Genomic DNA, 25,768 nt, shown 5'->3' with positions numbered 1-25,768 from the left:
TTCACTCCCCATACAAGGCTGAGAGCCTCCCTATCGATCTGCGCATAGTTGCGCTCAGCGGAGGTCAATGATCTGGATGCAAACGCGACTGGCCTTTCCGTGCCATTTGGCAACTTGTGTGAGAGTACTGCCCCAATACCATATGGAGAAGCATCACAAGCCAACCGAATAGGCAGTGTCGGGTTGAAGTGAGCCAACACTTCCTCTGAGGTGATCAATTCTTTGCTTTTGCGAAATGCCTTCTTACAGTTTTCGCTCCATTCCCATGGTACCCCCTTCTGCAAAAGAGCGTTCAGCGGGTGCAGTACCGTGGATAGATTCGGTAGAAACTTATGGTAATAGTTAATCAATCCTAGAAACGACCTCAACTGAGAGACATTATCCGGAGTGGGAGCCTTTACAACTGCCTCTATCTTGTCAGGAGACTTATGAAGCCCCTCCCAGTCAATGACATGACCACAGTACGAGATCTGCTTCTGAAAGAACTCACATTTCTGCCGATTAACTCGAAGTCCATACCCTTTCAGTCTGTTGAGCACCAGTTCCAAGTTTGCGAGGTGTTCTTCATCACCATCTTCTGTAATCAGAATATCGTCCAGGTAACATTGTGTGCCTGGAATTCCCTGTAATACCTGCTCCATGGCCCTCTGCCAAATTGCTGGAGCCGATGCCACTCCAAAAACCAGCCTATTATACCGGTACAAACCTCTATGCGTGTTGATCGTGAGGTGCTGGCGTGACTCTTCTTCAACCTCCATCTGCAAGTACGCCTGCGCCAGGTCTATCTTGGTGAAGTGTTTCCCGCCAGACAACGAAGCAAAAATATCCTCAATCCACGGAAGCGGATACTGCACCGTGTGAAGCATCGGATTAACGGTGATCTTGAAGTCTCCACAGATGCGAACCTTCCCTGGTTCTCCTGGCTTGTTGCTCGAAGGACGTTTCATAACGGGAACAATGGGCGTAGCCCACTCACTCCAATCTACCTTAGACAGTACACCTGAACGTTCTAGCGCTTCCAGTTCCGCTTCTACAGCAGGTCGTATTGCATAGGGTAACGGTCTGGCTTTGAAAAATTTTGGGTGTGCATGTTCATCAATCTTGATGTTTGCCGTAATTCCTCTCAGTGTTCCCAGTCCCTGCTGGAACACCTCTTTAGCATCATCCAATATTCTGGACAATCGTTTAGGTTTGACATCTGTTTCCCCGGAATCTACCGTTAGTGCCTTTAAGGAGTGCCAGTCCATATTCATTTTCCTAATCCACTCCCGTCCCAGTAGTGGTGGACCTCCTTCAGGTAGCACATATAAGTCCATTACTTGGCTTTCTTTGCCCTTGTGGACCACTTTTACCTCTATCTTTCCGATGGGGTACACTCTTTGCCCCATGTATGTTTTCAATATAATCTCCGTATCCCGTAGGGGAATATGTTGGAATAACCTTTTGTAGTCTTTCTTATTCATGACCGTCAATGCCGATCCAGTGTCCAATTCCATCTTTACTTGGACTCCTGCTATCTGAAGAGTGACCCAAATTGTCTGGAGATCTGCATCCTTACCAACGTTGTGTACTCTTAAGCTACCCAGTTCATTACTGCTAGCGTCTGAATCTGACTTCTGTTCGGTCGAACTGTTCTTTGTCACCTTGTGTACCTTTATGTATTTTCCTTGCGGTGACTTTTTGTTGCTGGTCTTCTTTCCTGACCGGCATACTTTAGCTATGTGGCCAAGCCTGCCACACGTTCTGCATTCTTGGTTTTTAAACCAACACTGGTTCTGATCGTGCGTTGTCTTTCCACAACGATAACATTTTACAGTACTCAAAACCAATTGATTTGTACTGAGTTCCAGTGACCGTAGCTGCATTACTGCCGTGCCTCTCGCTGCGGCTTCGTGTGCTGCTGCCATAGTGACCGCTTTCTCAAGCGTCAGCTCATTCTCCTCGAGCAGTCGCTTTTGTGTATCTTCTTTTAATAATCCACACACAAATTTATCTCTTAGCGGATCTGTTAGTCCCGTTCCAAACTGACAGTACTTTGCTAGCTTACGCAATTCCATTAAATATTCAGCATTGCTTTCATCTTTCAGCTGCTTTCTGATGTAAAATTTAAATCGTTCCGCTAGCATCAGCGGCGTGGGGTTTAGATGATTTCTCAGGACAGTAACAATCTCCTCGAACGTCTTCTCCGCCGGTTCATCTGGTGATAAAAGGTGTTTCAATTGCCTGTATGTCTTCGCACCCATTAAGTTTAATAAAGTTAGTGCTTTCTCATCATCTGGGATTTTATTTGCTTTACAATAATTTTGTATGCGTTCTACATACGTGGCCCAATCTTCGATGTCGCTATCAAAGATATTAATGTTCCCATGTTTAGGCATCGTTGCAATTTTTTTTAGTGATTTCCCTTTTTCCAAGATGGCGGCTTCCCACTCTTGTCTTCGTCCTCCGCCTACAAAATGGTGGTTTCCCGCGCTTGGCGGTCTTTCCCGCGCTCGCCTTTTTCACCCGCTGGCTGCAATGGCGTTTGGCGTGCCACTGCTGCTCCCCTTTCCCAGCGGTTAGTAACTCCCCCGACGCTGTCTCCGCTTCACCGCGGCTCCCTCGGGCATTCGCTCTTCCCCGATGTCGCGCCTCGCAGCCCTTCTTGCAGCCCGGTTATTAGCACCGGCTGCGTTCGCCTTCACCGCGGCTCTCGCGCCTTCAGTCGCCCCAGACGCTGCGCCTTTTTGGCCCGAAAGCGGCCCGGCCCTTATCACCAGCTGCGATTGATGTCCCCGCGCTGCGCCTTTTGGCCCGAATGCGGCCCGGCCCTTATCTCCGGTCGCGATCGACCTCACCGCCCTTATTCCTCCGTCTTCCCTCCCCGTCTGTACAGCCAACGCGGCCGACTTTCTGCTCGCGTCGCTGACCGGCTTACCCACCACCGAGGTAGAAGGAAGATAGCTGACTGCCGCTGATGGAGCCTTCGAGTTCAGGATATCTTCTGCACTCCGGGTTCTCGATGCCTGCCGCGCGACGTGTCTTCCAGCAGGGTGATGAGGGTGGATGCCTCTCTTCGACGCCCGTTCTGTGGACGAAGCCGCCGTGGATATAAACTGCCGCAGGGTAAGAATCGGACTCGTCGCCACTGTTAAGTCTGTGTGTTCTAGTTGTATTTAAGATTAATTACTGACACAGACTACAAGAGTAACGTTTCAACAGGTCTTTACTAGTTGGAGGTCAGGGCTATACTAACAGCAATATCACTACACAGTACTTATATACCGGTGGTCACCACCGGTATTACGTATACAGCAGCCAGAGCAAGTAGTACATCTCTTAAGGTGGAACAGGCTTAAGTTCTCTTAAGGTGGAACAGGTTACATACACCACATGTACCGCCCCCTTTTTCCTATTGTGTGTATTGGCTCCGCCCCTGTCTTTTGTCATATAAAGGTCTCAAGAGCTGTATGAGTCATTTCTGCCAGACGAATCCGATGTGGAAAGACATGCAATGTTCTTAGTGATTAAAAGCCTTCAGTTGAATCCTTTAATTCCTTGTCTTTGAGTTATTGATGGCACATCAATTTTAATCACTAAAACACCAAGATGGATCGACTCCTGAAACCAGAGCGCTTGGATCTGGACCCCTATGCCTCAGACGCAACCACACAGTTCGGACACTGGTTCCAATGCTTTGAATTTTTCATCGAAAGCTCAGCCACCGCCATAGCAGCCGCGACCACCACCGAAGACGTGAAACTGGGAATCCTGCGAAACTGGGTGAGTCATCGGGTCTCCCCTCTCATCCGAGATGCCACCAGCTACGGGGATGCCTGCACCATTCTGAAGGCCCACTACGTGCGGCCAATAAACGAGGTGTACGCCAGGCATCTTCTGACTACTCGCACGCAGCGGCATGGTGAGTCACTAGAGGACTTCATGCTAAGCCTAAAAGTACTGGGCAGAGACTGTAACTGTAAGGCCATGTCTGCCATCGTGTACGCGGAGGAGCTGATCCGAGACTCCTTTATTGCGGGCCTCAGTTCAAATTACATTCGGCAGAAACTGTTTGAAAAGGAGGGACTGGTCTTAAAACAGGCTATGGGCATAGCGCGATCGCTGGATATGGCCCAGAGGAACTCTGAATCCTGTTCCTCAGGCCACGCGGCCCACTCCGCCTCGTGCGCGCCGTGGGGGCCGCCACCTTGGAAGCCATCTTCACCTCCCAGGTCTCAGGCCAGCCCAGCACCATCGGAGCCCCAGCCTCCACCCAGGAGCCCCACTACTGCCGCGATGCATCGGGACCCGAAATGCTACTTCTGCGGCCAGGACAAACACTCCAGACATCTGTGCCCAGCGAAGGGCACCACCTGTTTTAAATGCGGGAAGAAAGGACATTTCAGCAAAGTCTGCAGAGGGAACCCCGCCTCCAACTCCGCCACCGCCGCGTGCGCGCCGTGGGGGGCGGCCATCTTGGACGCCATCTTGTCCACCCTCATGGAGTCCACCATCTTGTCCCGACTACATGGACCTCCAGGACCCACTGGTGGCCTCGATCACGGTGGATCAATCCAGGCTGCATCCGTTGTCTAGATTGATGATGGACATAGATGTAAACGGGAACAAGGTTAAATGCTTGATTGACTGCGGGAGCACCGAAAGCTTTATTCATCCTAGCCTGGTAAAACGACTTTCACTAACGATAGTCCCTACACAGGGCAAAATCGCCATGGCTGATCAGACCCATACCTCAAAAATTACAGGTTTCTGCGCGGTTATGTTGTCGGTAAAAGGCACTGATTACAGAGATTTTAAACTATTGATAATGCCAGATCTCTGTGTGAGCGTGATCTTGGGTCTGGACTTCCAGTGCCACCACCAAAGTATCACGCTTACCTATGGTGGGTCCCAGCCGCCCCTCACAGTGTGCGGTCTGGCTACCCTGAAGGTCAAGCCGCCCTCTCTGTTCGCCAACCTCGCACCCAACTGTCGACCCATAGTGACCAAGAGTAGGCGGTACAGCTGGGAGGACAGACGGTTCATTGCGTCGGAAGTAGAAAGACTCAAGCGGGAGGGTATCATTGAATGCAGTACCAGCCCGTGGCGCGCCCAGGTAGTAGTAATTAAGGGTAGCGAAAAGAAGCGGATGGTGATAGATTATAGCCAGACGGTTAATCTATACACCCAGCTAGACGCCTACCCTCTGCCCCGCATAGCGGATATGGTTAACCAAATCGCGCAATACTGGGTGTTTTCCACCATCGACCTAAAATCGGCATACCACCAGCTCCCCATTAGGCCGGAGGACCGTCCATACACCGCCTTCGAGGTGAACGGACGCCTCTACCACTTCCTCAGAGTCCCCTTTGGGGTAACGAACGGGGTCTCGGTCTTCCAGCGGGAGATGGACCGCATGGTCGATGAGAACCAGTTAACAGCCACCTATCCATACCTAGTCAACGTCACCATCTGCGGCCATGACCAGCAAGACCACGACTCGAAACTCGCGAGATTTCTGAAAACCGCCCTCAGACTCAATCTCACCTACAACGAGGATAAGTGTGTCTTTAGCACTACGCGCCTCTGTATCCTGGGCTGCGTGGTGGAAAACGAGGAAATCGGCCTGGACCCCGACCAATTACGCCCTCTACGGGAGCTACCCCTACCAAACACTCCCAAGGCCCTGAAAAGGTGCCTGGGGTTTTTCTCCTATTACGCCCAATGGGTCCCCAATTATTCCGACAAGGCCCGTCCCCTCCTGAAATCAATGTCCTTCCCGCTCACGGCCGAGGCCCACGCCACCTTCAACAGCATTAAACACGACATTGAGAAGGCTGCGCTGCAGGCAGTGGACGAAAACATCCCTTTCCAGGTCGAAAGCGATGCATCCGACTTCACTTTAGTAGCCACCCTCAACCAGGATGGGCGGCCCGTAGCCTTTTTCTCAAGAACCCTCCAAGGGCCCGAGATCAGGCACTCCTCGATAGAGAAGGAGGCCCAGGCCATAGTGGAGGCAGTGCGGCACTGGAGGCACTACCTAGCCGGCAAACGCTTCACCCTGCTTACCGACCAGCGGTCGGTAGCCTTCATGTTTAACAACAAACAGGGGGGGAAGATCAAGAACGACAAAATTCTCAGGTGGCGGATCGAACTCTCCACGTTTGAGTACAACATAATATATAGGCCGGGGGCCCTCAACGAATCCCCCGACGCCCTATCACGAGGGATGTGTGCCAGCATCCAGGGGGACAGGCTACAGGGCCTCCACAATGGCCTCTGCCACCCGGGGGTCACCCGGCTATTCCACTTTATAAAATCCCGTAACCTGCCCTATTCCATCGAGGAGGTCCGGTCTATGACCAGGGACTGCCGCACCTGTGCGGAATGCAAGCCCTGTTTTTTCAGGCCCGACCAAGCCCACCTGATCAAAGCTACACGGCCATTCGAGCGCCTGAGCTTAGATTTCAAGGGACCACTCCCCTCCACCGACCGCAATGTGTACTTTCTCAACATTGTGGATGAGTACTCCCGCTTCCCATTCGCCTACCCCTGCCCAGACATGACCAATGCCACGGTCATCAAGTGCCTCGGCAGCCTGTTTTGCACGTTCGGCATGCCTAACTACACCCACACTGACAGGGGGGCGTCGTTCATGAGCGACGAACTGCGCCAATACCTGCTGTCGAAGGGGATAGCCACGAGTCGGACCACTAGTTATAACCCCCGGGGTAATGGGCAAGTGGAGAGGGAGAACGTGACGGTGTGGAAGGCGGTCACCTTAGCACTAAGGTCGAAAGGCCTCCCTACCTCCCGCTGGCAAGAGGTCCTCCCAGACGTACTCCACTCGATAAGGTTGCTACTGTGTACTGCTACTAACGCCACTCCTCACGAGAAGATGTTTGTTTTTCCCCGCAAATCAACCTCAGGAGTGTCCCTACCTTCGTGGCTCTCCACCCCAGGGACAGTCCTATTACGGAAGCATGTGAGGGGCCACAAAACGGATCCCCTCGTGGAGGCAGTACACCTACTCCACGCAAACCCACAGTACGCGTACGTCAAGCACGCCGACGGGCGTGAGGACACCGTGTCCATAAAGGACCTCGCCTCGGCAGGAAGCGACGACGACCCATCCTCACCACCCCCAGAAGAACCTCCACCGTCCCCAGAGGTATCCTCACCAGCCCCAGAAGTACCTGCAACACCCCCAGCACAGGGGTATGCCCAGGAGGGCACCACGGACTCCCGGTCGGAACCCGAGGTACTGTTGCGACGTTCAGGAAGGACTATCACACCCCCGGACAGACTAAATCTGTAGAAGGGGTGAATGTGATGAAATATATGCCTTCATCAGCCCCTGTGTTTTACCTGCATTGTATTGTGTACCGCCCCCTTTTTCCTATTGTGTGTATTGGCTCCGCCCCTGTCTTTTGTCATATAAAGGTCTCAAGAGCTGTATGAGTCATTTCTGCCAGACGAATCCGATGAGTATAGGAATAGGAGGATAGTGCAGATGAATGCGTGGCTAAAGAGTTGGTGTAGGAGGGAGGGTTTTAGTTTCCTGGATCACTGGGCCTGCTTCTGGGAAAGGTGGGACTTGTACAAGTCGGACAGGTTGCACCTGAACCAGAGCGGGACAAATATCCTTGCGGGGAGGTTTGCTAGCACTGTTGGGGGGGGTTTAAACTAACTTGGCAGGGGGATGGGATACAGAGGGGAGCTGAAATAGGGGGTGATGTGCTGCCAATTATAGAGAAAAAACAAGTCAGCTTGGTAGACAGGGCAAATATATAAGGGCAAGGCTGGATGGCATCTATTTTAATGTAAGGAGTCTTGCAAATAAGGTGGATGAACTGAAGGTGTTGATAAACACATGGGAGTATGATATTGTTGCTATCACGGAGACATGGTTGAGGGAGGGGCAAGACTGGCAGCTCAATATTCCGGGGTACAGAATCTTCAGGCGAGATAGAGGGGGAGGTAAAAGAGGAGGGGGTGTCGCAATATTAATTAAGGAGTCAATTACTGCAGTAAGGAGGGATGATATATTAGCAGGTTCCTCTAATGAGGCCATATGGGTGGAGCTTAAAAACAAAAAGGGGGCAAGCACTTTGCTGGGAGTGTACTATAGGCCTCCAAACAGTCAGGGGGAGATAGAGGAACAGATATGTAGGCAAATCTCAGAGAAATGTGCCAATAATAGGGTAATAATAATGGGGGATTTCAACTTCCCCAATATTAACTGGGATAGTCAAAGTGTGAAAGGCTCAGAGGGTGTAGAATTCTTAAAGTGCATCCAGGAGAGCTTTTTGAGCCAGCATGTAGAAAGTCCTACAAGAGAGGGGGCAGTACTGGACCTAATTCTAGGGAATGTGGCCGGCCAAGTGGAAAAAGTGCTAGTAGGTGAGCACTTTGGTGACAGTGACCATAATATGGTGAGATTTAAGGTGGTCATGGAAAAGGACAGGGATGGGCCGGAAATAAAGGTTCTAAATTGGGGGAAGGCCGATTTTAATAGGATAAGGCAGGATCTGGCCAAAATGGACTGGGATCAGCTACTTGTAGGAAAATCCACATCGGAGCAATGGGAGGCTTTCAGAAGGGAGATTGAGATCATACAATGGCAACATGTTCCCGTAAAGGTCAAGGGTGGTTCCAAAAACCACAGGGAACCTTGGATGTCAGGGGATATACGAGAATGGATTAGGAAAAAAAGGAGGGCTTTTGGCAGATACAAAAGGCTAAAGACGGAGGAAGCCCTAGAGGAGTACAAAAAGTGCAGGGGGATACTTAAAAAAGAAATTAGGAGATCAAGGAGGGGCCATGAAATAACACTGGCGAGCAAAATAAAGGAAAATCCTAAGATGTTTTATAAGTATATTAAGGGTAAGAGGATAACTAGGGAAAAAATAGGGCCCATTAGGGACAAAAGTGGCAATCTGTGTGTGGAGCCGGAAGATGTAGGAGGGGTTCTAAATGAATTTTTTGCATCTGTTTTCACTATGGAGGAGGACGATGTAGACATAGAAATAGGGCGGGGGGACTGTGATATGCTCAAACATATTAACATCGAGAGGGAGGAGGTATTGGCGGTTTTAGCAGGCCTAAAAATGGATAAATCCCCAGGCCCGGATGAAATGTATCCCAGGCTGCTGTGTGAGGCAAAGGAAGAGATTGCGGGGGCTCTAACACATATATTCAGGACCTCTCTGGCCACAGGGGATGTGCCAGAGGACTGGAGAACCGCTAATGTAGTACCATTATTCAAGAAGGGAAGTAGGGAAAAACCGGGGAACTACAGGCCAGTGAGCCTAACATCAGTGGTAGGAAAATTATTGGAAAAAATTCTGAGGGACAAAATTAGTCTCCACTTGGAGAGACAAGGATTAATCAGGGATAGTCAACATGGCTTTGTCAAGGGAAGATCATGTCTGACTAATTTGATTGAATTTTTTGAGGGGGTGACTAGGTGTGTGGATGAGGGTAACGCAGTGGATGTGGTATACATGGATTTCAGTAAGGCCTTCGATAAAGTCCCGCACAGGAGACTGGTCAAGAAGGTAAGAGCCCATGGAATCCAGGGTGCCTTGGCACATTGGATACAAAACTGGCTTAGTGGCAGAAGGCAGAGGGTGATGGTCGAAGGTTGTTTTTGTGACTGGAAGCCTGTGGCCAGTGGGGTGCCACAGGGATCGGTGCTGGGTCCCTTGCTGTTTGTGGTCTACATTAATGACTTGGATATGAATGTAAAAGGTATGATCAGTAAGTTCGCGGATGATACAAAAATTGGTAGGGTGGTAAATAGCGAGGAGGGTAGCCTCAGTCTGCAGGACGATATAGATGGGTTGGTCAGATGGGCGGAACAGTGGCAAATGGAATTTAACCCGGAAAAGTGCGAGGTGATGCACTTTGGGGGGACTAACAAGGCAAGGGAATACACAATGAATGGTAAGACCCTAAGCAAGACGGAGGTGCAGAGGGATCTGGGTGTGCAAGTACACAGATCCCTGAAGGCGGCGGAACAGGTGGATAAGGTGGTAAAAAAGGCATATGGGATACTTGTCTTCATTAGCCGAGGCATAGAATATAAGAGCAAGGAGGTTATGATGGAGCTGTATAAAACACTGGTTAGGCCACAGCTGGAATATTGTGTGCAGTTCTGGTCGCCACACTACAGGAAGGATGTGATCGCTTTGGAGAGGGTGCAGAGGAGATTCACCAGGATGTTACCAGGGCTGGAGCGCTTCAGCTATGAAGAAAGACTGGGCAGATTGGGTTTGTTTTCCTTGGAGCAGAGGAGGCTGAGGGGGGACATGATTGAGGTGTATAAAATTATGAGGGGCATAGATAGGATGGATACTGAGGAGCTTTTTCCCTTAGTAGAAGGGTCAATAACTAGGGGGCATAGATTCAAGGTAAAGGGCGGGAGGTTTAGAAGGGATTTGAGAAAGAACTTTTTCACCCAGAGGGTGGTTGGAGTCTGGAACTCACTGCCTGAAAGGGTTGTGGAGGCAGGAACCCTCACAACATTGAAGAAGCATTTGGATGAGCACTTGAAATGCCATAACATACAAGGCTACGGACCAAATGCTGGAATATGGGATTAGATTAGACAGGGCTTGATGGCCGGCACGGACACAATGGGCCGAAGGGCCTCTATCCGTGCTGTATAACTCTATGACTCTATGACATGCAATGTTCTTAGTGATTAAAAGCCTTCAGTTGAATCCTTTAATTCCTTGTCTTTGAGTTATTGATGGCACATCAGGACCAACAGCAGAGAGAGTGCGAGCGGTGGCAGAAGCTCGGGAACCAGAGAATGCTACAGAGGTGAGGAGTTTCTTGGGACTCATTGGGTACAGTAGCAGATTAATCCTGCAGTTTGCAACGCTATCAGAGCCACTGCGACGCCTGATGAAAAAAGACACACCATTTAAATTTGGATCACAACAGAAACAGTCATCCAGTGCACTCAAGGAAGAATTGGCCAGAGCCGGCACTTTAGCATATTTTGATAAGGACGCACCAACCAAGGTGATAGCAGATGCCAGTCCTGTAGGTTTAGGCGCAGTACTAGTTCAGGACCAACAGGGACAAGAGGTACCAATATGCTATGTAAGTCGTAGTTTAACAGATTGAGAGAGGAAATACTCTCAAACAGAGAGAGAGGCCTTAGCTCTTGTATGGGCTTGTGAGAGGCTGCATCCATATGTGTATGGCCGAAAATTTAACTTGGTAACTGACCATAAGCCATTGCAAGTGATATACGGCCCACACTCTAAACCCTGTGCCCGTATAGAGAGGTGGGTACTTAGATTACAGCCGTATGATTTTAAGGTGATACACATTCCAGGCAAGCAAAACATTGCAGACCCACTGTCACGATTGCTGGGGGAGACAGCAAAACAGGAGAGACATTCTCATGGCTCAGATGAATACGTGAGATTTGTAGCTGTGAGTGCGACACCAAAAGCACTCACTATGAGAGAGGTGGAGGAAGCCTCTGCTACCGACCCAGAGCTGATTGCGGTACGGAAGGCAATCACAAACGGACATTTTGAGAACTGTAAAGCTTATGCAGCAATTGCAAACGAGCTGTGCGTAGTGGGGTACCTAGTTCTTCGGGGAACACGCATCGTGCTACCCACAGTGTTACACGCACGAGCCCTGGTGTTAGCACATGAAGGACACTTGGGAATAGTTGGAACAAAGCAACATCTCAGAACCAAGGTTTGGTGGCCTGGCATGGACAAGGCAGCTGAAAAACACTGTAAAGCGTGCCACGGCTGTCAGATAGTAGCCAGACCCGACCCACCTGAACCGTTGAGACCAACACCATTACCGGAGGGCCCCTGGCAGGATGTAGCTATAGACTTACTGGGACCCTTGCCATCCAACCACTCCATTCTTCTGGTAGTTGATTATTATAGTCGCTACTATGAATACGACATCATGACCTCCACAACAACAGAGAAGGTTATTGATAGTTTAGAGTCAATCTTCAGCCGTCATGGTTTGCCAATCACCTGCAAATCTGATAATGGTCCCCAATTCAGATCTGAATTATTCAAAGAATACTGTGAAAACAACAGGATCAAACACCTGAAAACGACAGCAAAATGGGCTCAGGCTAACGGAGAAGTCGAGCGCCAGAATGCATCGCTGATGAAGAGAATCAGAATTGCTCAGTCAGAAGGACTAGATTGGAAACGTGAACTTAGAAAATATGTGACTGTGTACAGGAGCATTGACCATGCCATGACAGGAAAGAGCCCGGCAGAGCTGCTCTTTAAATGGAAAATGAGAGGAAAGCTGCCAGACATCACAGAGTTGCGCGCAGACATGGAAGTACGTGACCGGGACGCAGAACCAAAAGGCAAGTCCAAACTGTACACAGATGAACAGCGGAGAACACAATACTCAGAGGTGGAAGTTGGCGACACGGTGCTGGTACTGCAGGACAAAGTGGACAAGTTCACCACTCCTTTTAATGCCACACCGCACAAAGTTTTGAGTAAAACAGGGAGTCAAGTAGTAGTGCAATCTCCAGAAGGAGCACGCTACTCAAGAAACACTACGTTTGTGAAGTAATACAGAACCAATGGACCAAAGGAGACACTCCATGAGCAGGAGGAAACACAAGGGACTGAGGACAGTATAGTAGACCCTGACACACATACCACTGTGACACAGGCAATACCCACTGACACCAACATGTCAGACATACCCAATACAGCCAGACCTCAAAGGGTTAAAAGAAAACCCCAAAGACTGTCTGATTATGTCACTACATAAACTGTGCGAGAACTGCATGGGTGATGTTAAATGTTTAAACCTGGGAATTATTTAGTTGTGTGGTAAGACACAAGTTTGTAAAAAGTTTATAAACCAAATAAGTTATGCAGTGTTATTGTAAGCAACTGTTTGTAAACTGCAAGTTTGTTTCCAAGGAAAAGGGGGATGTCGTGTATTGATTGCGAGTTTGACACCAGTCAATACGGTAATGTAATGTGCGAGTTTGACACCAGTAAATACGGTAATGTAATGTGCATTGCATTATGGGAATTACCTGGGAAAGCTGCAGTCTGCCATTTTACCAATAAAGTAAAGATCACAGTTAGAAGCCTGTCTGCCTGACTCTGATTTAATTCGACGTATCTACATGCTTGATTGAACGTATTAAAGCATAGATACAACAGGAGCCTGTTCCATAGGTTGTTAGATAAAGTACTATGTGGGAAGCTGGGTAGGGGAAACAGGAAGGTCATAAGACTCATGGCATCTTTCTAGAATCCCCCCAATACCTCATATAGAACAGGTTCAGGCTACAAGCAGAAACATGGAATTGTAATCTACTCAACTATTCCTCTGCAGTTTCATGCTGGGACAGCAGTAGTGTTACTCCACTTGTGTTTTTTTAAACAAATAATATGTATTCTTTGCTGTAGTCACAGTATTCACAATCATACTGGGTCATTGCACTCTTTCACAGTGCTTACAAACTACTATGGTTCTTGGTGTTTAACCCCAGGGGTGGTTAAGGAACTGGCCACTTACCTGCATGCAGAAAGTTCCGTTAAACCTTGGCTGAACTGCTCACACAGCGAGTCATCCAATCATATGACATTGACAGGCAGGAAAAGACCAGCTGGTCCATCAAGCCTGCCCCACACTCATGGTGGTTGGAGCATCGCGACCAGACACTTCCCCCCACAACTGCCATATAATCTCCTGGGAGACGCAAAGAAACAGAAAAACCCAGGGCCAATAAGAGAAAAGATACTCTGGAGAATTCTTCTCTCACCACCTCAGGCGAGCAAAACCAGTCCAGGAGATCACATGGACCAGGGGACAAGTGGCCTAAGACAACTCATTTGCCTTTCATGTGGGTTATGAGTCTGGTTTGAGCCCTTTTGTGTTAAAGTTTGCAGTTGTCACTAATTATTTCTGTTCCTTGTTATATTTGTCAGCATTTATGAACATTTATGGTGTACTGGGGAGTTTCGTTGTTAGGTGAGTTCCTGGCCCAGCCCGTTCTAATAACAGTGGGACGTCCACCATATTAACCGATGCTCCATCTGCCAATACACAGACTGTTTTTCTGCTCGTTTGTTACTTTTCAAACATTAATTTGAAAACTGTCTGCACGGGCACCAATGGTGATGCAAAAGCTCATTGTATTCACTCCTTTGTTTTCAAACATGGGAATTGGACTTCCAGACACCACCACCCCTTTTACTATTATATTTTAGGCTGCATATAGTGACACCACAAGACCCGGCCAGAATGGAGATGATTGGGTAATTTCCCCATCAATCCCACCTAGAGACCGCACTGCTGTAAGTGACTGGGATTGATTTTACGCACATAATTTGTATTACGTAACTGTCATCCACTCACTCCATTTTGCTGGAGAAATAATCCTGCTTTTATCAGAAGTATCTGCTGTAGTTTCGGTCACGATTTCTGTTTGCTGTAGTTTGTAGAGATTCTGTTTGAATAGACTCATTGACTCACACAGTGGTGTCAATACTCACCCCATATATTTTATGGTTTTGTATGTGGCATTAGGAATAACACAATGGCATGAATAACTGCCCCTGCCTCCTACCAGAAAAAAATACACATATAAAAAGGCCCAGAAATTCAGGTCCCCACGGGTGAGTACGCACGGGGTACTCACCCGTAAGCCCAATGGAAGTGCCGGTTTCGTGCATGCGTGGGAAATCGGCACTTCCGTTTCCCTAAAAGGGGTTAAGAGGTGGAACGCGTGCGCAGGAGAGGCTGCGCGTGTGCATCGAACTTATGTTTTTTTTGCAGGTTTTCCCGGGAGGGTAAGTCTCCAGAAGTTAGACATGTAAAAAGCAGTCGCAAGGCCTGCTTTTTACAAGGTAAGTGGTGAATTAATTAAAATTAAAACATTTTTTCCACAGGTTTATTATTTTTAAATACTTTAAAGAAAGGTAAGTTTATTTTTAGCCCCGTTAGAAAATAAAATTATTTTTTTCAAAAATTTAAATTATTGTTTAAAATAGTTATTTCATGTAATTTATAGTTTATTTTAAAAATGTGATTAAAAAAAATGTATTTGAAGATTTAGTGATGTTTTGGGGCTTATAGTATTTATAGGTTTGACAGGTCTTCCTGTCAAACTTATGAATGGAGCATTCCCTGCTCCGATTGGCTCTCTATGGCCCACGTGATCCCAGGGGACGCATCGAACTAACTGCGCCCCTGGGATACGCAAGCACTGTGTGCCGGCACTTGGAGGCGGCCCAGGATTGCAATTCCACGGGGGCTCACAGCTCAACGGCCGGCGCGCAAGGTAAGTGCAGGTCGGGGGCTTGCACCCACGGGAAGCCCCCGACCCGAATTTCTGGGCCATTGAATCAGTAGACATAGACCAGAGAAAAGAAGCAAAAGAGGCTTTGACCTCTCTGAAGTCCTTTGGAAAAAAAAATCAGACTTTCTCTGTTTCTTCCTACATTGCAACAGTGACTACACTTCAAAATTACTTCATTGGCTTTAAAGCGCTTAGGAATGGGCCGAATGGCCTCCTTCTATGCTGGTTTGACTCTATGGGGGCGATTTTGCCAGCCTTGGGGAGGCGGGTTTGGAGGCAGGACTGCCGGGAAAATGGCAGAATCTGGGGGCGGGTACCCATCCCGCCCCCAACCCGCTTCCGTGCCATCTTCCCAGGAGCCGCCTCCTCGAGGCGGGAAGGGGATTAGTGCCAATTAACTGCCTGTTAACAGGTAGTTAACAGGCAGTTTTTTTGGATAATCCCTATTTTGCCACCTAAAGTGTGGGCTTCCCGACGGCTCCGAACCTTGCCAGGGTCAGCGAGGCGAGCCGTGGGTCTGCGGTGGTCGGAGGGGCCGAGATGTCCAGTGTGCAGGGGTAAGTGTGTGAGGTGAGTGTTGAGTGTTTTAAAAGCTTTACTTACCGTTGCTTCTTCCTCCAGGCTTCATCCCTTCAGGTCTCGGGAGTCCTTCAGCTCACCGGCAGAGAAAGCAGAATGGCTGCTGCATTCTCAAATGCATCAGCCTTCTGCTTTCTGTTCAGGAGTGATCTCTGAGTGAGCCTGTGTCCTAGGTCTCAACTTAGAAGACAGATTGTCAGTGATTGACAGCTTCACAGAGTTCTCAAACGATGACAATTCATCTGTCAAAAGCTCTTGACAGATGAAACGTCACTCGCTGATGTCACCAGTAACTGGCTTTCCCTTAATTGGCTTGCTAAGCCCGCTGGGCGGGCTTAACAAGGTCAATCAAGGGAAAATAGCGTGGATTGGCCAGACGTCGATGGAGGTGGGACTAAAACCCAACAAGCAGCAGTCCCGCCTCCAACACGTCCCCATTGATAAAATCACCCCCTATGGCTCTATGAATGTCCTGAGGTCGTGAAAGGCGCTCTACAAATGCAAGTCTTTGTCTTTTCTTTTCCAAACCTTGTGATACACATGCAACAATACCTTTTAATATGGCCAAAGTTCCTACAGCTATATTAGATACAGTGGATATTATTTAACATATTAATAGTACAACCTTTACTATTAAGGCAGTTCAGAACATTGTTTGCTACAACTTGTTTATATTTTGTTTACTTTTCAAGCGATAGTGTGTGTGGGCACACAGTGTACATGTGCTTAATCCATAATTATCTTCAGTACGGTCTTCACTGCCTTTGCATTCGTTTCTTTTCATTCGACTCGATAACTAAACTTGAATCTGTAATACGAAGAGCCTGTTTCACCAGTGACAATCAGTCACTTCATGAGGGAAAACTCCACAATTCATGAGTTCCACAGTCATGAGCAACAATGTCAAATGACTTTTAGTACACTGTGGGGGAAAAAACCTCTGACCATTATTATTTTTAAATAAACGGAGGCAATCCAGCAGAGGCCCAGGGAAACAGTTAGTATCTGCCTTCAATACCATCTGCATTTTGAGAGAGGAGGGGATTGAAGGAAGATGAGACAGTCATTTGTGGGCAGGCGTGACCCTTGACCCTCTCCCCCCATCAGAAAGACAACATCTATGAGGGTTTTGACAGTCTTTAATGTGAGTGTAGAAACACCTAGAACTAGTGGTTATCGGGATACTGGGAGCATTTAGATGTTGTTAATTGTCTCCAGAATACTTTACTGAATATCCAGAAAGTGCTCACATTCATGTAATATTTGTCTTCATTTGTTATTTGGTGTAAATCATCACTCGGCCAGGGAATTAAATAATCTTCTACTATCACAGAACAAATACCTGTAAACAGTCTTTTCTTTGTAGCGAACATAGTTCACCAGATCTTTTAAAAAGAAACTTATTTTAATAAGTTGTGATTTTTAGACACATTAATAGCCTTCTCAATTTCTCTGCTTAAAATAGATATATTTTCACTCCAAAAATACTACGTGAGTTGTGAACTAGGATATTTAGACTTTGATAAACAAGCAAAGCGAAAAAGAAAGAACTTGCCTTTATGTAGCACCTTTTATGTCCTCAGGATGTCTCAAAGTGCTTTACAGCCAATTAAGTATTTTTGAAGTGTAGTCACTGTTGTAGTGTTGGAAATGCGGCAGCCAATTTGCACACAGCAAGCTCCCACAAACAGCAATGAAATAAATTACCCGATTATCTGTTTTTACTGGTGTTGGTTGAGGGAAAAATGGTTGAGGGAAAAATGTTGGCCAGGACACTGGGAGAATTCTCCTGCTCTTCTTCAAAAAGTGCTGTGGGCTCTTTTATGTTCACTTAAGAGGGCAAACGGGGCCTCGGTTTAACATTTCATCCGAAGGACGGCACCTCCTTCAGTACTGCACTGAAGAGTCAGCCTAGATTATGTGTTCAAGTCTCTGGATTGTGGGGTTTGAACCCACAACCTTCTAACTCAGAGGCAAGAGTGCGACCACTGAGCCACAGCCGACACTTACACTTTTTAGAAAGTAAAAATCCCTTGCCACAATACACCATAAATATCATTCTTCTCTTACCAGACTATCCTAGTTCACTAACAATCCCAAAATATTCCTCTGTTAGCATCTCGGATCAATCACTGCACGCAAGGACGAAACATAATTATGTTATGGAATTCATTAGTAATCAGAAATAAATCTGAGCCTCCAATTCCTCACAGATCGAGCTCCCAATGGAGCCAGAGCCATCCACTTGGAAACTTCACCCAGCGAGGCCAAGACAAAAGAACAGGACAGGCCATTTCTTTTGCTCTTGTGCGCTACCTTCCACACACTGGCTACAGAGCAGCATGGAAGTGGGAAAACTTTGGAACACACCACGAACCGCCCAATCAGTGCTGAGATGGCACCTCCACCAACTGCCCAATCAGTGCGGAGATGGCACCTCCACCAACCGCCCAGTGCAGAGATGGCACCTCCACCAACTGCCCAATCAGTGCGGAGATGGCACCTCCACCAACCGCCCAGTGCAGAGATGGCACCTCCACCAACTGCCCAATCAGTGCGGAGATGGCACCTCCACCAACCGCCCAATCAGTGCTGAGATGGCACCTCCACCAACCGCCCAGTGCAGAGATGGCACCTCCACCAACTGCCCAATCAGTGCGGAGATGGCACCTCCACCAACCGCCCAATCAGTGCAGAGATGGCACCTCCACCAACCGCCCAGTGCAGAGATGGCACCTCCACCAACTGCCCAATCAGTGCAGAGATGGCACCTCCACCAACCGCCCAATCAGTGCAGAGATGGCACCTCCACCAACTGCCCAATCAGTGCAGAGATGGCACCTCCACCAACCGCCCAATCAGTGCAGAGATGGCACCTCCACCAACTGCCCAATCAGTGCAGAGATGGCACCCCCACCAACCGCCCAGTGTAGAGATGGCACCCCCACCAACTGCCCAATCAGTGTGGAGATGGCACCTCCACCAACTGCCTAGTGTAGAGATGGCACCTCCACCAACCGCCTAGTGTAGAGATGGCACCTCCACCAACCGCCCAATCAGTGCAGAGATGGCACCTCCACCAACTGCCCAATCAGTGCAGAGATGGCACCCCCACCAACCACCCAGTGTAGAGATGGCACCCCCACCAACCGCCCAGTGTAGAGATGGCACCCCCACCAACCGCCCAGTGTAGAGATGGCACCCCCACCAACCGCCCAGTGTAGAGATGGCACCCCCACCAACCGCCCAGTGTAGAGATGGCACCCCCACCAACCGCCCAGTGTAGAGATGGCACCTCCACCAACCACCCAATCAGTGCAGAGATGGCACCTCCACCAACCGCCCAATCAGTGCAGAGATGGCACCTCCACCAACCGCCCAATCAGTGCAGAGATGGCACCCCCACCAACCGCCCAGTGTAGAGATGGCACCACCACCAACCGCCCAATCAGTGTAGTGATGGCAGCTCCACCAACCGCCCAGTGTAGAGATGGCACCTCCACCAACCGCCCAGTGTAGAGATGGCACCTCCACCAACCGCCCAGTGTAGAGATGGCACCTCCACCAACCACCCAATCAGTGCAGAGATGGCACCTCCACCAACCGCCCAATCAGTGCAGAGATGGCACCTCCACCAACCGCCCAGTGTAGAGATGGTGGGGAGCAGGGGCAGGGAGCGAGGATAGGAAGTGAATAAAATGGATTTAGAATGAGAAAATATTGTTGTCAGGGTCAGAATTTAAGCCTTGCACCATCTCTTAATCTCTCAATGTCTCTTAATCTCTCCTGCCTTCCATCCTATCACAGACCTTCCCTTGTGTTCTTTCCTCCCCTCCCCCATTTCCCTGCCCCTACACTTGCTTAAAAACCTGTTCCATCTCCAGCTTTTTCCAGTTGTGACGAAGTGTCATCGAAGTGAAACGTTAACTCTGTTTCTCTCTCCACAGATGCTGCCTGACCTGCTGAGTATTTCCAGCATTTTCTGTTTTTATTTCAGACTTCCAGCATCTGCAGCATTTTGCTTTTGTATCAGAATTTAAGCTGCTGTGTAGAATATCCCACTGATCCCAAAGTATCAAATCTGGAATTCTAAATACTATACCTGGCATTTGTGGCGACACCACAGGCCAATTTTAAATGTTGGCACACAATGGGCAATCGGTGGGTAGAGTGTTCCCGTCTGTTGCAACTGCTGTGAGGCCCTAGCCATTTTGACACCCGGGTTCTATTTGCATGCAGCTGGTGAGCTGCGTGTGCCAAACCAGCACTTCAAGGCAGTTTGCCAGTCCAGAGCCTGGAGTTGGGGGGGGGGGGTGGTGGAGTGCCATGCATGGGTCAGACAGTGGGCAGAATAATTTTGTGTTACTACTGGCCCCAACAAATATAAAAGATATTGGGACATTCTTTGAGCAGGCTCCAGTGGTGCTCAACACTGGTACAAATGGGCGGAATGTTGGCAGTGCATGCTCTGCCTCCTTAGAACCTAAAAATTGCACTTGGGGGTCCTATGTACATCACAAGGTCCTGATTTGCATTTTACAAGGCCTCCTGCCTGAAACAAGCGGGCAGTCTAGTCGCCCTCCCAAGGAGCTACCCAAAATGGCAGCAGCCATAGCGCCAGCGTAGACAGGCGGTAAGGGAACAGATGCCCCATTTACATCAGGCGGAGGCCCTTAAAATCGTATGTGGTGATTTTTTTTAAATGTACTTTTATTTTTTTTAGTACACTAACAAAGAGAACATTAGTAATAATATCCATGCACCATTTTAGCGGAATACCACAAGGTAAAAGTCCGAGCTTTAATGACGGAATTAAATTAGAAAACCAATTAACACTGTCAATTTTTTTTTATTCGAGGTATGTGATACCACAGGTACAGCAGAGCAAGCTGAAAGGGTCGGAGCAGATTCAGTGTCTGAAGTCAGATGAATGGGAATTCACACCCAGGAGATACCAGAGACTTGATAATCTGGACTATAGCCCACTTTACACCAGTGACCTTGAGCTGGAACCTAAATCACCACCAGTTCAAAGCTTATCAGAGGCTGAATACCAAGCTTTCTGTAACGAGACCAACCTGAACAAAGCAAGGTCCACCAAAAGTCACGCAGATCCCATCTGTTCCTTAGAGAACTATGCAAAGAACTTTGCTCCAGATTACCAAGATTTTCTGTACAGAGGCTCGGGAGGAAGGATGGGGCACCAGGGGCAGGAAGCTCCAACTCACCACGAAGATGACGAATCCATTAAAAATGCCTCTTTGTTAGATCAGTGCTCGGTCAGATCTTCTGATTCTAGCTTGGATGTACATTTCATGAAAACATTAAACTACATTCCTGCAAGGGAGTCCGAAACCATAGATTACTCTTTGGAGCTCACACCCTGTCATTCTGTCAGTCAAGAAGATATTGATAACATGTACCGGCATCATTGTTATGAAGCAGGACATGATATGTTTAATGAAACACAATCAGAAAATTATTCCTGTGCAGATTACACAAGCGGACCTATTGAAAATCAGAAAATTCCAGTCTCCTTAATGTTAAGTAACACCAGAAGCCCATCCCTGAATACCAAAGTAGCCGATCCATCTCAGATGAAATTATCTAGAATGAGAAGATCCCAGAGGGCAATCTCTTCATCGCCCAGTTCTAAAGATTACAGCAACCAAACTTCAGATGTGTGGATGGAATCAGAAAAAGTAATTTATCTTATATATCTATTTTAGATAATCATGTGGTCTCAACCTTATAAAAATCCTAATAAATGAGGTATGGAATAAGTCATGTGTTTCACAAGGTTGCTATAGTTAACTGGCTGCTTAGAAGCATTGCTAGCAGCTAATTGGAGAAATGGATCATATGATTTTGACAGGTTGATTGGTAGATTGAGAAACAGCTTCATCACATGGTATGTATAGACCAATCAGACGTTAGAATGGGACAACAACTTGCATTTTTATAATGCCTTTAACGTAGTAAAACATCCCACAGTGCTGCACAGAAACATTATCAAACAAAATTTGGAGGCACGCAGAGATCTCGGAGGGTTGTAGGGCTGAAGGAGGTTACAGATAGGGAGCAGTGAGGCCATGGAGGGATTTGAAAACAAGGATGAGACCTCTTCAAATACTCTACCCTTTTAATACTACTAGAGGATCTCCTGTGGCATTGCCCATGGCGAACCAGAAGATACGTTGTTCTGGGAAGGGAGCGGGTGCACATCTTGAGTGAAATAATTTGGAAAGGGACAATGGCACAAGTATTTTTTGATTGGTGAGACAGCAGTGAAGAGATGGCTCATCGTAGCAGTTGGCAGCATGGGAAGGGGTCCTGAGATCTGGTAGTAGTTTATGGGTACAGCAACACTGGTAATAGAGTTTGGAATCTAAAGTCTGCCAGCACTGGGGAGGGGTCTTGGGTTTGGGAGTGCTATGGAAAGTGGTGCAAGGTCTGGCAGCACTGGTTAGGGAGTGCATGGTCTGATTGCACTGGGGAAGGCAGCACAAGGTTTGCCACCACCAAGGAGGGGCACATAAGGTGTGGTGATATTGAAGAGCCCCAGGATGTGGTTAGCAGAGGGACCTCTGGGGACTGTCAGCACCGGGGAGAGGGAGCAGTTTCCAGGGGAGGGATGTGCAGTGGAGATGGCCACAGCAGCAAGAGACGCATTGCAAGTGGCCAATTTTTGGAAGACTGAAAATGGCTTCTTATGGAGCAGTAGGAATATGATCCTTTAAAACTATGGTACAGTAACAAAGGCTTTTACTTTTAGTTTCAGGATAATTCTGCCATGGCCATAAAATTGGAAGAGGCAGGTAAACTCTACAAGAAGGAAGAAAATAAGCCGACAGCTTTGGGTGAACAAAGCAGAAAACCAGAACAAAAAGGAGGCTTCAGAAACTCCTTCCGGAAGTTATTCAGGAAGAAGTAAGGAAAATTATAAACAGTTTCTGAAACCTTAGAGAAAATATATTCACAATATTATAGTAACAATTATTTCAGTGTTCAGTACCTACTCATATTACTCAATTTGCAAATGTATCAGGTTTTTATTGTTGTCATGGAGTGAGCCTGTGGGTCGGTGGCAGCATTCCCTACCCAGAATCAGGTGGTGAAGATCAAACCCTGTTCCAGACAATCCCAGTGAGTGGAGACTGGAGCTCTGGCTTGGAATTCTGCGTCGACACCCAGCGGGGTACTCGTGGTTGTGGGTGCCCCCTCCCCCCACCTCATTGTATGGGTTGTGGGAGTCTATAAAAAAACCCTGCCATATAGGACTAACCACCCTGTGGGCTTGTATAAAGATGGTTAGGGCCATGGAAGGAGCGTTCACATCACGGGCTTTCCTTCTACTACTTCATACTATTCTCCAAGGGAACAGTATGAAGATACGAAAAGAATATTAGCTGTCATTACCACAGAACATGCTAGTAATATTAGATTACTTCTGGATTCCCTTATTCTTAGAGTGCACTTCAACCTTCATGTATAGCTGAATAGACCATATCCAAAGTGGGACATGGGCAACTAGTTTAGCACCACAAAGCAGGTATATAGTCAACCAGGGCCTAAGCTTTATATAAGATTTCATTTTGATATTACACCTCAGTTCCTTTGAAAAGACATAGTAGCAGACGTACCAACTTGAGGCATAGAGCAGTAAACCTGTGCTGCAAATAGGAAGCTCCAAGTACTCCCAAGACAAAAGGGGGGACAGAAGGCAGTACGTGGAAGCCGAGGAAGAAAGTTAGAGTGCCTGTCTTTGGCACTGTCTTCCTTGTTCTTTTGACCGTAGTTCAACCTCTATAACTAAAACTAATTATATGAAAACAGCAAAGAAATGGAGGTGGGAACCAGTATGACATAATTTGGAGACCAGCTTGGAGTATGGAAACACTTGTTGTCTTGAGCTGTCAGATCAGGACAGCAATGATTGAGGAAAGGGTGTAGAGTACTCCAAGCAAGATCCCAATCAAGAGAAACCCTTTGCATAATGGCTTATGACATGGCTATGGCATAATCTGAATGAATCCCAACTTGCATACTAATATTAATCACACTAAATGTTATCTAGTTATTGCTTTAACCTAATTTTGTATCATTAAATAAAACAAAATTATTCAGATTGCCAGATGTCCTTTGTCTATTCCTACAATCTTGTTTTTAATATTTAGAGATGTGTATAGAAATGCTGGCTTTCTAATACTGGACTGTATCTTCCAGGTCAAATCAAAGTTCCTGCAGTTTGGAGAGCAAGCAGAAATCTGATGGTAATCCTACACAGGATGCTGCAATGACAGAAAACCAAGAATTCAAAGAGAGGGCTGTTCATGTGAACAATATTGACCGTGGCACCGCTGTTTAATCTTACATTTTTGAAATATCTCTATGAAAGTTTCCAGAAAACCAAGGCAATTCATTGCTAGTGGGAATTAAGTTGCTTTATTTTGCAGATGCTTTCCTTGTTATCCAAACGTAGTGATTTGAATTGAATTGAAAACTTTTGCTCATGTTTTGTAAGAAACTTGATCTGTTTCATATGGGTCAGTGAGAATCACACATATTTTACAAGTTTCAAACACCCAATGACAACATTTTCCATCTGAATATAACTTTGTGTATATATAAAAGAACGAACAAACTTTCACGACCTTAGGATGTCCCAAAGTGCAATTAAGTATTTTTGAAGTGTAGTTACTGTTGTAGTGGGAAATCTTTCAGCCAATTTGCGCACAGCAAGGTCCCACAAACAGCAATGTTATAATGACCAGATAATCTGTTTGTTTTTAAAGTGATGTTGGTTGAGGGCTAAATACTGGCCAGGGCACTGGGGAAAGCTCTCCTGTTCTTCTTCACATTTCAGACTGATCCGAGAACAAATCCAGAGCCGCCCACCTAGGAAGAAAAGGTGTTTCATGAAAATAGCTTTGCCCACGTTAGAAAAAGACCTGAAATACAGAAAGAGAGAAAAAGTTAATGTTAATTTGAGAGAGATTTGGGGTGGGGTGGGGTTGGGGGGGATGGAGAGAGAAGGGGAGGAGGGGGTGGAGAGAGGAGAGGAGGTGGAGAGAGAAAGGGAGGAGGAGGAGAGAGAAGGGGAGGAGGAGGGGGTGGAGAGAGGAGAGGGGGTGGAGAAAGGAGAGGAGGTGGAGAGAGAAGGGGAGGAGGAGGGGGTGGAGAGAGGAGAGGGGGTGGAGAGAGGAGAGGAGGTGGAGAGAGAAGGGGAGGAGGGGGTGGAGAGAAGGGGAGGAGGGGGTGGAGAGAGGAGAGGGGGTGGAGAGAGGAGAGGAGGTGGAGAGAGAAGGGGAGGAGGTGGAGAGAGAAGGGGAGGAGGAGGAGAGAGAAGGGGAGGAGGAGGAGAGAGAAGGGGAGGAGGGGGTGGAGAGAGGAGAGGGGGTGGAGAGAGAAGGGGAGGAGGAGGAGAGAGAAGGGGAGGAGGGGGTGGAGAGAGGAGAGGGGGTGGAGAGAGGAGAGGAGGTGGAGAGAGAAGGGGAGGAGGAGGAGAGAGAAGGGGAGGAGGAGGAGAGAGAAGGGGAGGAGGAGGGGGTGAAGAGAGGAGAGGGGGTGGAGAGAGAAGGGGAGGAGGAGGAGAGAGAAGGGGAGGAGAGGGGGTGGAGAGAGGAGAGGGGGTGGAGAGAGGAGAGGAGGTGGAGAGAGAAGGAGAGGAGGAGGAGAGAGAAGGGGAGGAGGGGGTGGAGAGAGGAGAGGAGGTGGAGAGAGAAGGGGAGGAGGGGGTGGAGAGAGGAGAGGAGGTGGAGAGAGAAGGGGAGGAGGAGGAGAGAGAAGGAAAGGAGAGGGGGTGGAGAGAGGAGAGGGGGTGGAGAGAGGAGAGGGGGTGGAGAGAGGAGAGGAGGTGGAGAGAGG

At 47.9% G+C, this 25,768-nt stretch overlaps 1 protein-coding gene across 1 annotated transcript in view; it reads left to right on the top strand.

Annotated features, from left to right (window-relative positions):
* Nucleotides 1–24,876, top strand: part of arhgef33 (Rho guanine nucleotide exchange factor (GEF) 33) — a 108,888-nt gene extending 84,012 nt beyond the window's left edge. Inside the window, exons 7-9 of the mRNA XM_085977950.1 lie at nucleotides 20,760–21,603; nucleotides 22,677–22,831; nucleotides 24,128–24,876. Of these exons, the coding sequence (XP_085834076.1) occupies nucleotides 20,760–21,603; nucleotides 22,677–22,831; nucleotides 24,128–24,269 (1,141 nt within the window). The 3' untranslated portion in view covers nucleotides 24,270–24,876. The remainder of the gene's footprint in view (nucleotides 1–20,759; nucleotides 21,604–22,676; nucleotides 22,832–24,127) is intronic.
* Nucleotides 24,877–25,768: the final 892 nt, after the last annotated feature.

Source organism: Somniosus microcephalus, chromosome 3 (assembly GCF_052327205.1).
Source record: "Somniosus microcephalus isolate GS21.2 chromosome 3, FLI_Smic_1.0, whole genome shotgun sequence".
NCBI classification, from domain to species: Eukaryota; Metazoa; Chordata; class Chondrichthyes; order Squaliformes; family Somniosidae; genus Somniosus; species Somniosus microcephalus.
This window is presented reverse-complemented; position numbering and strand designations above follow the sequence as displayed.